The following is a 12,642-nucleotide window of genomic DNA, read 5'->3' as shown; positions in this document are numbered from 1 at the left end:
TAGATCAGTTGTCAGGCTGGGTAGAAGCTTTCCCAACAAGAAAGGCCGAGGCAAGGGGAGTAGTAAAAGCCTCACTGAAAGAAATCATACCCAGGTTTGGGGTCCCAGAAGCCATTGATTCAGACAGGGGCACCCATTTTACGACAAGCATAATCACTCAATTATATACATCATTAGGAATAAGAAGAAACTCATATACCCCTTATCACCCACAGTCTTCAGGACAAGTAGAAAGAACAGAGAGAACCTTAAAAGAAAAAAATAGCAAGAATATGCACACATGCTAGCCTAAAATGGCCAGAAGCATTAAACTTAGCTCTGTGGGATGTTCAAAATGCTCCACAACAACCCATAGGACTAACACCAGCAGAAATTCTCTTCGGGAGACATGTAGCTATGCTAGGGACTTATAGTCCCTAAGCTAAGACCAGCCTATTAGACGGAGATGAACAACTAACCCAGTATGTTCTAAGTATGCAAACAAGGTTTGAAAATCTTAAAAAATATGCTCAATGATACCAGTCCACACCACCTGAAATACAACTGCCTGATATACAGCCTGGGGAGGAAGTACCAGTAAAAATATTTGTACAAAAATCCAAGTTAGAACCTAAAAGGGACAGGCCATATACTGTCATACTCTTATTTTGCTGTGAAAGTTGAACTGTACTAGTATGTATTGGAAAAGGATGTGTATGTATGAGAACGCTTTGCAGTCTTGTGTTCGTAGATGACATTGTTTTAGATACAAGTAATCACTCAAATATTTGTATTTGTAGCTTTACCAAAATTATGAGATGCAGCTTTAATAAGTCAGCTCCTATTAGATCCTATCAATTGTTACAATCTAATTATACATTAAGTCAAAATCTACTACCTACCCCCATAACATGGGGTCAAAATCGTTTTGGGCTTCTATTCCAGGTAAGCCACATGAACTTTGGCAAAGCCCTGTGCTTAATAGCAAGGAAAAGAGAGAAGTGGTGGGAAGGCTTGGAAGACCAGACTGTTGCTCTTCCTCATTTTCAGGGTCTGCTCCATTCTTTTGTGGCAAGCCTGCAAATGCTTTCCACCTTGTCTGAGTTTCACCTCTTTGCTCATGTATGTGCCTGGGGTTGGTTCTGCATTTTGTTTCTCAAGACAAAAGAGCAGAGAGTATTTGACTGAGAATTATGGACCCTGAAGGTAATGTGTATGATTCCCTACTAACCTTACTGACCTGCTTGTTAAACTTGTTCCTTTTCTGTACCTCTGTACGTGGTTGGCAGAGAAAAGGGGAGTAAAGAACAGAGTAGGTTCTTTGCCCTGAGCACAGCCTGGCACTGACTCCTGTTGTGTCCATAAAGCCGTCGGGATGGGCTTGGTGGAAATCTCCACAGCTCGAGGTCCACCCTAACAATGATCTCACACTGTTGGGTTTTAACACACTGCCTGTGTGCCTTTGGGAGCCTGTAAGCAAAAGGCCCTCTTGGGAGATCATGTCCAGCTGGAAGCATTCCTGCCTGCAACTGTGGCCTTCCTGCTGCCATTCAAGCAGGCCTGGTTCTAGCCCTGGGCAATACAGAACGGTACACCAGAGTGCAAGCTGTGTGCTTCTTTGCCAGAAGCACTCTGCACCAGGCCATACCGTGTTCGTGTGTGCCCCTGTGTTAAGAGGGGTATCAAAAGTGCCAGAATACTTGCTTACGTCCTGCTAAGCATTTGGAGCAAGCAATGGGTGGGAGTGTATGCAAGTGTTCTCCCTGCGTTCCTTCTCTTGAAGCAGTAGCACCGATTTCTCAGTCCATTTTGGTTATTAATCTACACGGCCACTGCCTGCAGGTGGTTCCAGTGAGGCAAGTGCTTTGCTACTGTAACTCATGGCTGTCTTGCCACAAGTCGGCCTTGAAGATTCACCCCCAGAGCCGCTGGAAGTCAGTGAGGCCTCAGGTTGCAAGCTAGGCCCTAAATGGTTGCTTTGGCCTACACAGAAGGGTAGAGGCCTTTTCCTCACTTTCAGACTTGCATGAGCTCCCACTTCCAGGAGCACCCACAGATTTTGTCCAAGGCAGCCTGCTCACCTCCTATGCCTGTGAAATCTTACGTGCCAATCTCAGTGTTCTGAGAGATAATGAGAGATTCTGGTTGAGCTTCTCTGCTTTCCCTCAGCCATAAAATTCTGTCTTCAGGTGGTTGTGGGCTTGTCTAGGGAACTGCAGTCTTCACAGCAAAGCAACCCCAAAACGTTCAAAAGCAAAAGCCCACTCCATAAAAGTGAACTAGGAAGACTTGTAGCAAACAGAGCCTGAAGACAGCTCAAGGCTAGGCACCCCTGACTATAACTGTGCTGAAACCCTCCATCACAGTGTTACAAGGCCATACAGGTGGGAAACGAGATTGCCCTCAGCAATTGTTCGGCATTCTAGCCACGCAGCACTTCTATAGGTACACGGTTATTGCTAGAAGACACAATCCTCAGAGGACTGTCACCACCTGTAAGGACAGGAATAGCAGAAGTGGCACAGGCCTTGGTGCAAAGTGTTTAATCCAAGCATTCCCAGCCAAGGCAACTACTGACACACCTACCTTCTTCCTCTTCCCCCTCAAGCCTCTCACCCCCCTTGCATGGCCTGCACACACTTTCATTGCCACATAGCTCTCTGACTTTTGGCCCTACCTATGCCACAAGCAAGAGCATTTCATTTGGAGACATATTAAGAAAAAAATATATATATATAAAACAAAGTCATGGTATTTATAGCTTTAAACATTAACGGTAGGTATGCAAACGGGTCCTCCTGTCACGCATTTCTAATGCATTACCAGGCACACTGAAGCCTAGCTATACGTCATGACAACAAATATGGCTAGCACTTGAAACATCCAGAACGGAAGGGACCATAGTATGACGATTTAGATTCCAGCACTCACAGCAGGTCTGTAATGAAGGTATCAGGTAGATAACAAGGACACAGGAGGCCTCTCTCAGAGCTCCCAGTATAGATAAAACCCCGTTAGGCAGGAGGAACTGAGTTTGCACATACCCCAACTGCTTGCTTGATATATAATGCAGCAAACCACGTACCCTGTGTCTTTGGGTAATCCCTCAGGCAGAGCTCCCCCAGCTCTCGTCTCAAACCCTCCATAGGTCATATGGCTATCTTTGACCCTCAGCATTTTCAAATACATATCATCCAAACACCAGCTGCTCACACCATTTCTCTCCATGATGCACCAGCGTGCACGTATACACACAGGGGAGGTACATCTGTGTGCTCACCACACTGTCGCGACGAAACACACACGTTCTAAAGCACAGAAACGAGACAAGGGTGAAGTAAAAGACGTGCAGTCGTACAGCAAAGACTGGGTCGCTGGACTATCTGCTTAAAGACACGCTTTAAGATCTTCCTTTAAGGAAGGACATGAACTATTTCCAAGGCATGCGACTCTCCTCCTAACATAAGGTTGACAGCTTTTCCCCCAGCAGAAATAATATTGGACACCAGAGCACCCTCACAGCTCCTGCATTCCACAGCAACTCTAACTCTGCAAAAGAACAAAAGCAAGCTAACGAAGAGGATTTGCCTCGCCTGAGCAAGCGACATTGGCAATGTATCGGTACCCACAGCTCTGCCTCCACCTACAGAGAGGAAAGCCCAGGGCGAGAGAAGTCCAGAGCAGCAACCCAGTGGAGCGTAAAAGCAGCGTAAGGGCCTCGCTAGAGGGACTCACCGGGAGGGCGTCTCCGCTGTCGGCGCGGGCACGCGAGGGCTCTTCGGGCAGCAGCAGCGGCGCGCATTTGTCGGGCGGCGGCGCGGCCGGCAGGGTGTTGGAGCAGCTGCCGCCCGGGAAGCGGAGGTGGCTCTTGCGCGAGTCGGCGGTGAGCGAGACCTCGTGCGAGTAGGAGTGCAGGAAGGCGCGGACGCCGTCGATGCCCACGAAGGGCGAGGCGGCGACGGCGCGCGAGGCGCCGCTGCCCGCCGCCAGCAGCCGGGAGCGGCGCCAGCGCCGCAGGCGCAGCGCCAGCAGCGCCAGCAGGAAGGCGAGGAAGAGGCAGCACACGGCCGCCACGGCCACCACCAGCCAGCGCGTCAGGCTGCCGCCCGGCTCGCCCGGCGCCGCCGCGCCGCCCAGGTCCGACAGCAGCTCGGCCACGCTCTCGGCCAGCACCACCGTCAGCGTGGCCGTGGCCGACAGCGCCGGCTGCCCGTGGTCCCTCACCACCACCACCAGGCTCTGCCGCAGCGCGTCGCGCGCCAGCGGGAACCGCGCCGTGCGCACCTCGCCGCTGTGCAGCCCCACGCGGAAGAGCCCCGGCTCCGTGGCCTTGGCCAGCTCGTAGGACAGCCAGGCGTTCTGCCCCGAGTCCGCGTCCACCGCCACCACCTTGGCCACCAGCGCCCCGGGCTCGGCGGCGCGCGGCGCCAGCTCCACGCCCGTCCAGCCGGCGCCCGGCGCCGCCGGCGGGTACAGCACCTGCGGCGCGTTGTCGTTCTCGTCCACGATGAAGAGCCGCACCGACACGTTGCTGCTCAGCGCCGGCGCGCCGCCGTCCTCCGCGCGCACCCACAGCCCCACCTCGCGCACCTCCTCGTAGTCGAAGGAGCGCAGCGCGTACAGCGCGCCCGTCTCCGCGTGCACCGACACGTACGACGAGAGCGGCGCGCCCCGCACCTGCCCCTCGCACAGCCGGTACCGCACGCGCGCGTTCTGCCCCCAGTCCGCGTCCGCCGCCCGCACCGTCAGCACCAGCGCGCCCTTGGCGTTGTTCTCGGGCAGCCAGGCGCTGTAGCGCGCCTCCGCGAACACCGGCGCGTTGTCGTTCACGTCCAGCACGCGCAGCGGCAGCACCGCGCTGCTGCGCAGCGCCGGCGCCCCGCCGTCCGTCGCCCGCACCGTCACGTTGTACTCCGACACCTCCTCGCGGTCCAGCTCCCTCGCCGTCACCACGCTGTAGTAGTCCCCGACGGACTTCTCCAGACGGAACGGCAGCGTGTCTGCGAGCGACAGCCTGACTTCCCCATTGGCCCCTGAATCTTCATCTTTTACATTTAGCAAAGCGATTATGGTCCCCGGGGGACTGTCCTCGGACACGGAGCTCACGACGGACGTCACCGTGATTAGAGGCGCGTTGTCATTGATGTCGATCACGCTCACCAGGACTTTGGCCCTGGCCGAGAGGTCCCCGCCGTCCTTCGCCTGCACCTCCAGCTCGTACAGAGCCGCTTCCTCGTAGTCTAGCCTCCCCGCCGCCGCGACGTCCCCGGTGCGGGCGTCCACCTGGAAGAGGCGCGACGCTGCGCCGGGCGTCCTGCGCAACGAGTAGGTCAGCTCGGCATTGGTGCCCTCGTCCGCATCGGTGGCGTTCACGGTGAGCAGCCGCGACCCCACGGGCACGTCCTCGCGCACGCGCACCGTGTACACCGCCTGGCTGAACACCGGCGCGTTGTCGTTCGCGTCCAGCACCAGCACGCGGATCCGCGCCGTGCCCGTCCGCGCCGGCTCCCCGCCGTCCACCGCCGTCAGCACCAGCTCGTGGAAGGCGCTTTCCTCCCGGTCCAGCGCCTGCGCCAGCACCAGCTCCGCGGACTTCGAGCCGTCCGGTCCCTCTAGCACCTCCAGACCGAAGTGTTCGTCGCCGCTCAGTTCATAGCGCTGCAGGGCATTCAGCCCCACGTCCGCGTCTTGCGCTTCTTCCAGCGGGAAGCGCGTTCCCACGGCTGTCAGCTCACTGATTCGAAACTGCAGTTTATCTTGCTGGAACTTGGGAGCGTTGTCATTCAGGTCGGTGATTTCTATCTCCACGTTGAAAACCCTCAAAGGGAACTCCTCCAAGATTTCTACATTTCTCAGGCACGTCTGCACCCGCCCGCAGAGCTGCTCTCTGTCTATGCGTTCCGCCGTCACTAAATGGCCGGTCTTCTCATGCAGAGCAAAATACTGCCTCCTACCTTTGTCTACGATGCGGGCGCCGCGTTGGCGGAGCGCCGCCAGCTCCAGCCCCAGGTCCTTGGCCACGTCGCCCACGAAAGAGCCCTTCTGCATCTCCTCGGGCACCGAGTAGCGCAGCTGCCCCCACGCCAGCTCCCACGCCGCCACCAAGGCGCACCACAGCAGCGCTCGCCCTCGCCCTCGGGCTCGCCCTCGGCAGTCCCAGCGCCTCTCTCGCGGCCACATTTCACAGCTCCGGCCACCGCGTCCGCCGTACTCCTCCTCTCTGAACCTCCCCTCCCAGCAGCAGAAGCCGGCTCGCTCCGCACCCTGCTCTCTCCTGCGCCGACCGTGCAGCCCGGCGCCTCCTCTCTCTCCGGCTCGCTTCCCTTCTCGCGCTCGCTGGCGGCCGATCGGCCCATCGTGGGCAAACAGCGACACCTACAGCCTCAAGGAATCTCTGCAGCGCTCCAGCGCCGGCAAAGGTAATCCCTGCTCACATTTCCACTCGTTCTTATCGGCGTGTGTGAATCCCGGCTCACAATATGCTTAAAAAAATTGCATCGAGACGCAAGAGCACATCTTCACCATTCAGGCATGTATGCGCCCCACCATCCCCCGCAGCCTAACATTAGCTTCCAACGAACTTCTAGGAAGATCCTAAGACTTGAGCAGCGGTAGAGAAATGGTGTGGCAGGATATGATGTGGAAGAGCAACAGGAACCTGGACAAGACAGCCTGGAGTAACAGCGTGGCCGTTTCGGGGGGGCGGGGGGGGCGCGGGGAAGCAAGCTTTGCTTTCTGCAGTCATCGTCTATATTACAATACACTGTGCCTCGCTACAACAGGAGAATCACGTCACGAAATGCCCCCTCCTGTGACACCCAGTGCCCAACCGTGGCACTGCCATGAGCACATTCCCACAGGACCCCGTGTGTCTCTGTGCTGCCCCCTCCTCTGAACCCCCCGACACCTTCAACGGCAGACACGTTTCTGAACAGGACAACGTACGTACCTCTGTGCAGGTAACGTCCTACAGTTGCCGTTCTAGTTACAGCTGTCTTCGGAGCCCACGTGCTCACACGGCCCCTTGGCTCCAGCACGTCGCTAAGGACAAGCGGCGCTCTGGAGCCGCACCTCACTGACTTCCAGACGCCTTTGCATGCCCAGGGCCACTGCTGGTGTAGGGGACAATATCCCAGGACGGCGATCGAAATCGGGCCCTTCGCAGCCACTTTCCCCAGGTGTAAAGAAAAACGCTCAGCGTTACCTCGCCCTCTCCCCCGCCCCCAAAAGCACCTTCACGCGTCTCAACCCCCTTAGGTCCTTTACAGAGGGGCGAACGAAGGAACTATGTGTCCGAAGCTGCCTCCGCAGCCGAGGGGTATTTTACTGCAGCAATGGCATTCGAGTGCTTGTATTCTTTTTATTGCCTTGTTCTACCAAAGAAGGCTTACGGTTTTCCACTTTATAACTGCAATTCCGTACAATGCGAGGATTTCAGAAGAGTTAGTGCTCGGCAGCATGGGTCTCAAACACTGGTAAGAGACAGCTAGCATACAAAAAGGAAAATCGGGGGGAAAGGGAGACCGCAAACGGTTAACGCTTTGCCTTTGCACAATTTGGTATAGTTACAGTCTATCCCGGCATTACTAACCCTGCTATATATCCGAGACGATTTCAAGGACATTCCCTCCCTCCCTCCCCGCCCGCAACCACCATTTTCGGCTACGAGGGAGACCTAGCTATGCATTTTACTACTCTCCCTTAGGGCAGCTGACAAACTCGGGACTCGGAGAAAACCCCCTTTTCCCACTGCTGAGTTGCAAGAGCGCGAATCAACACGGATGGGTGGAAGCACTTCGATCCCACAGCACCGTTTGACGTGCTGATACACAACGGGAGTATGCATGTAAACCATTGAAGAAATACACCGCGGGGGTACGCATATACAGCATCAGAGACATTGTCCAGAAGAGCAGACACACAACGCCAGCACTCCCCAGAAAGAGAGATCCAGGGCCCGGGGCAGGAAGAGAGCGGAGGAAGAGAGCAGAGCTTGCACCACATTTCACCAGAGCACCAGAACTTCAGGCTCTCTAGTAGCCTGGAGGGGGGTTACAGCGCAGCGTTCAGCAAACACAAACACGTGATTTGTCTTTTCAACCTCGAGACCGTGCTACGGCACTGAGCTGCTGTTAGAACTGCAGCTTTATTTCCATGCCTTTTCTCTTTCTTTCTTTTTTTCTTTTTGTGGTGCTGGTGGTGGTGGTGGCGGCTGCGGCGGCGGCAAACCGTTGTACTGGGTCGGGATACGAGGGAAACTGGTGACGCTAAAGGGGACTGCAAGTTTCCTCTGGGAGAATCATTGCCGCGTCTCTCAGCCCGGATCCCTCCCCACCCAGGGTCAGCCAAGTGAGGGTATTCCACGCCGTTTCAGGAGGGAAGCGCCGAAGCACTGGGGATGCTCCCGTAGCGCTAGTCAAAGGCAAGCCTGCTGAACGGTCCCGCAGGCAGCGTACCGTGGCTCTGCGGCCGCGGTTCCTCGGCGCGGGGCAGGCCGCCGGGGAAATCCTCCTCCCCGGCGGCACCCCCGTCCGTGCCGCAGCGCTGCGGCGGCAGGCTGGCGAGGACCGGCTTGAGGAACCTGAACTCGCTGTTGCCCGAGCCCGTGGTGAGGCTGACCTCGTAGCAGTAGGCGTGGGGCAGAGTCCCCGTCCCGGCTGCGTCGGCCAGGCCGGTCTGGAAGTCGCCGGGGCCGTAGAGCACGGTGCCCTCCTTCAGGGACTTTCTCTTGCACACCTTGCAGGCGACGAAGGCTGCGGCCGAAGCGAGGAAGAGGAGCGAGACGAAGGCCAGGGAAACGATTAAATAAAGCGTCAGCGAGCCGCCCTCGTCCTCCGGGGCCAGGCCGTTGCGCGGCATGTGCGCGTCCGAGAAGCCGTCGAGCAGGAGCGCGGCCAGCACCGCGGTGGCGGACAGCGGCGGCCGCCCGTTGTCCCGCACCAGGACCACCAGCTTCTGCCTCACGGCGTCTCTCTCGGTCACCGGCCGCCTCAGCCGCACCTCGCCGGTTTGGGCCCCCACGGCGAACAGCCCGGGGTCCGTTGCCTTGAGCAGGTGGTAGGAAAGCCACGAATTCTGCCCCGAGTCGGCGTCGACGGCCACCACTTTGGCGACGAGGTAGCCCGCCTCGGCCGACGTGGGCACCAGCTCGCTGGACGGCGGCGAGCTGTCCTGCGCGGGGTGCAGGACCACGGGCGCGTTGTCGTTTTCGTCCACCACGAGGATGCGGACGGTGACGTTGGCGCTGAGGGGCGGCGAGCCCGAGTCGGCGGCGCTCACCACGACCTCCAGCTGCCTCACCTGCTCGTAGTCCAGCGGCCGCAGCACAAACACGTTCCCGTTCTCGGAGTTCACGGAGACGTAGGAGCGCGCGGCGCGCTCCGCGGGGCGGGCCGGCGCCAGGGAATAGGTCACCTTGGAGTTGGGCCCCACGTCGTCGTCGTCCGCGGCGCGGACGGCGCCGACGAGCACGGCCGGGTCGTTGTTCTCACGCACGTGCATGGTGTACGACGTCTGGTTGAACACGGGCGCGTTGTCATTGACGTCGGAGACGTCCACCGTGAAGGTCTGCGTGGTCGTGAGAGGCGGGGACCCCGCGTCGGCCGCCGTGACCGCGAGGATGTACCGCGCCGTCTCCTCCCGGTCCAGGGCGCTCGCTGTCACCAGCTCGTAGTAATTCTTATAGGCAGGCCTCAGGGAGAACGCGGGCTGGTCCTCCAGCGAACAGACGACCTTCCCGTTGTCCCCGGCGTCCCGGTCCTTGACGACAAAGAGGCCGACCACCGTCCCGGGCAAGGCGCTCTCGGCGAGGCGGCTGCTGAAGGAACTCACCGCCAGCTCCGGCGCGTTGTCGTTCACATCCAGCACCTCCACCACTACGTCGCAGAGCGCGGAGAGACCCCCGCCGTCTGTGGCGCGCACGCTGAGCTCGTGTTTCTCCGCCGCTTCGAAATCCAGGGGCTGGCTGACACGAATTTCACCACTCACGGGGTCGATCTTGAACGCTACGTGGCTGTGCCCCACCGCTTGGCTGAACGAGTAGGATATCTCCCCGTTAACTCCCACGTCCGCATCAGCTGCGACCACACGGAGAACCACCGAGTCCTCCGGGGCGTTTTCCAAAACCTGTCCTCTGTACCGTTCCTGCGTGAAGATCGGAGCGTTGTCATTTACGTCCAGGACAACGATGCGGACCTGGGCCGTCCCGCTCCGGGGCGGAGAGCCCCCGTCCGTGGCAATGACACTGAAAGCAACCTCCGGTTGCTCCTCTCTGTCCAGCGACTTTTCCAGGACTAATTCGACGGACTGGCCTCCTTCACTGCGACTCCGGAAAGAGACGCTGAAGTACTCGTTCTCGGGAGCGATGCTGTAAGCCTGCAGGCTGTTACTGCCGACATCTAGGTCCCGAGCCCCCTCCAGCGGGAAACGGGACCCCGGCTCGCTCGTTTCCGGGATCTTAAAAGTCACTTCTTCCTCCGGGAACACTGGCGAGTGGTCATTGATATCCTCTATGGCCACTTCGATCCGAAAGAACTGCAGAGGGTCGGCCAGCAGCAGCTCAAAGGGGACCGTGCACGTGACGGCCTGGCCGCAGATCTCCTCCCGGTCTATCCTCTCGCTAACTGCCAGGCGGCCGGTCCTGCGGTCTAACCGAAAATACTGCCGGCTGTGGTCCGAAACAAGCCGGGCGTCGCGAGCCCAGAGCTGCGCCAGGTCCAGCCCCACGTCCTGCGCGACGTGAGCCACCAGCGAGCCGCTCTCCCTCTCCTCGGCGACGGAGTAGCGAATGGGCTCGGAGCGAGCATGCGGCACGCAGAGAAGAACACAGAGACAAAGCACTTGCCTTGCAGACGCCATGTCGAGTCCGGCGGACACCCTCCGTCTCGCGGATCGCCTGCCCGCTCCTCCGGGACAATGCCCGCACCGGGACCCGGCAGCCAGGCGGGCGGGCGCCCCTGCTCGCCGAGTCCGCTACGCGGCCCGGAGGGCGGCCGCGGTGGCTCGGCAGCGGCTGCCACGGAGGACCGCTCGCCGCCCCTGCTCGCCGCGCCGCTCGCCGCTGCTGCAGCTCGGCCGCCGCCGCCCGGTGCGGCCGCCTCCCCGCGCCGCAGCGCCGCTGCAGCGCCGCCTTGGCCAAGAGCACCACCCTGCGGCCCGCGGCGGGAACTGCTGATCGAAGGCGGACACACACGGTGCCTTTGCAGAGTCCCTGTGCCTGCGCCGGGAGAGAGGGGGAGGGCTTCCCCGCACGCAGGGCCTGAGCTCCGACCGGGGGAAACAGAACAGAAAAGGGAATGAGAAACGGGAAAAGGGAAAGGAAGAAGGGAGAAGGGAAAAGGGGGGAAAGGACGAAAAGGGGAAGGGGAAGAGGGAAAAGGAACAGGGAAAAGGGGAAAGAAAAAAGGGAAAACGGAATGGGGAAAGGGAAAGGGAAAGGGAAAGGCCGTGCGGCAGAGCACGCGAGCTCGCGGCACTGCTCGTAGTCGAAGGAGCGCTGCGCGTACAGCGCGCCGCTCCGCGCCTCCACCGACACGTAGGACGCCGCCGCCTCGCCCGCGCTGCCGCCCACCAGCCAGTAGCTCACGCGCCCGTTGGCGCCCGCGTCCGCGTCCCGCGCGCGCACGCGCAGCACCGCCGCGCCCGCCGCGTTGTTCTCCGCCACGTAGGCGCTGTAGGCGGCTTCCTCGAACACGGGCGCGTTGTCGTTCACGTCCGACACGGCCAGCGCCAGCGTGCTGCGGCTGGACAGCGCCGGGCTGCCGCGGTCGCTGGCGACCACCGTCACGTTGTGCTCGGCCGCCCGCTCGCTGTTCGGGCTTCTTCCTGCCACTTGGGCTCTCCTTCACTGCCAGGCTGAAGGACGGGTTTTCCGTGAGCTGGTAGCTGAGCAGCGAGTTGCTTCCCACATCCGGATCTTGCACCATCTCCAGCGGAAATCGCGCACCAGGATCAGTCCATTCCTCGATCTCCGGGTCGAGAGCAGCCTTGCTGAAGACCGGGGAGTTGTCTTGGATGGCCACGCCGAACTGGAAAGCATTGCGTGGGGGTTCTGCACCACCAGTGCTTCTCCGAGCGGATCCACAGCTGCCGTGCCAGCCGGGCACGCTCTGCCGGGCTCAGCCCCACGCCCCACCACGGGGCCGCTGCCCGTTTCCTCGGGAATGGCGTAGCGCAGCCGCTCCGGCGCCGCCCGGCAGCCCCAGCAGAGCAGCCAAGTGCACAGCAGCACTGCCGCGGCCCCGAGGCAGCGGCTTTCGCTGTGCCGGCTTTCCATCGTCAGCGGTCCGCGCTGCGCTGCGTCCTCCCGCCCCTTCCGTGCATTGCGTGCCCGCCTCTCGCGCCGGCCGCTCGGGCTTCTCGCCCTCTCAGCGGCTGCTTCTGCCTGTGCCGGTGCCCGCCCGCCCGGCGCTGTGCGAGCCAGCAGCCGCCCCGCGGGAGGCTGCGGCGGCGGGCAACAGCGGCACGCGGAGCCCCCGCGCCGCCCGGGCTCGCATAGAAGCGGAACGAAGTAGTTCTGCACTTTAATTTCCGGTAAGACAGCCCAGACGTTGTAAATCCCCGTGAGTAGCTGCCAGGAGAAGGGAGAAGTAGCCACAATTCTTGCAGGAAAGACATCTTGCTCTTGCCTATTGGAGGAGTCAGTTCTAGCCCCCCGTGCACGGC

At 59.8% G+C, this 12,642-nt stretch overlaps 2 protein-coding genes across 2 annotated transcripts; both read right to left on the bottom strand.

Annotated features, from left to right (window-relative positions):
- Window positions 1-3,521: 3,521 nt before the first annotated feature.
- Window positions 3,522-6,620, bottom strand: LOC135330004 (protocadherin gamma-A3-like). The gene has a single exon (XM_064520779.1). The coding sequence runs from the start codon at window positions 6,157-6,159 to the stop codon at window positions 3,550-3,552; it is 2,610 nt and encodes an 869-aa protein (XP_064376849.1). The 5' UTR covers window positions 6,160-6,620; the 3' UTR covers window positions 3,522-3,549.
- A 699-nt stretch (window positions 6,621-7,319) lies between these two features.
- LOC112981715 (protocadherin beta-4-like) lies at window positions 7,320-11,753 on the bottom strand. The gene has a single exon (XM_026097575.2). The coding sequence runs from the start codon at window positions 10,834-10,836 to the stop codon at window positions 8,392-8,394; it is 2,445 nt and encodes an 814-aa protein (XP_025953360.2). The 5' UTR covers window positions 10,837-11,753; the 3' UTR covers window positions 7,320-8,391.
- Between the last annotated feature and the right edge of the window lie 889 nt (window positions 11,754-12,642).

The sequence above is a fragment of the Dromaius novaehollandiae genome, chromosome 15 (genome assembly GCF_036370855.1).
Source record: "Dromaius novaehollandiae isolate bDroNov1 chromosome 15, bDroNov1.hap1, whole genome shotgun sequence".
Lineage (NCBI taxonomy): Eukaryota > Metazoa > Chordata > Aves > Casuariiformes > Dromaiidae > Dromaius > Dromaius novaehollandiae.
This window is presented reverse-complemented; position numbering and strand designations above follow the sequence as displayed.

Coding starts and splice junctions, on each gene's coding strand:
- LOC112981715 (XM_026097575.2), bottom strand. CDS start 10,836: ATGGCGTCTGCAAGGCAAGTGCTTTGTCTCTGTGTTCTTCTCTGCGTG.
- LOC135330004 (XM_064520779.1), bottom strand. CDS start 6,159: ATGTGGCCGCGAGAGAGGCGCTGGGACTGCCGAGGGCGAGCCCGAGGG.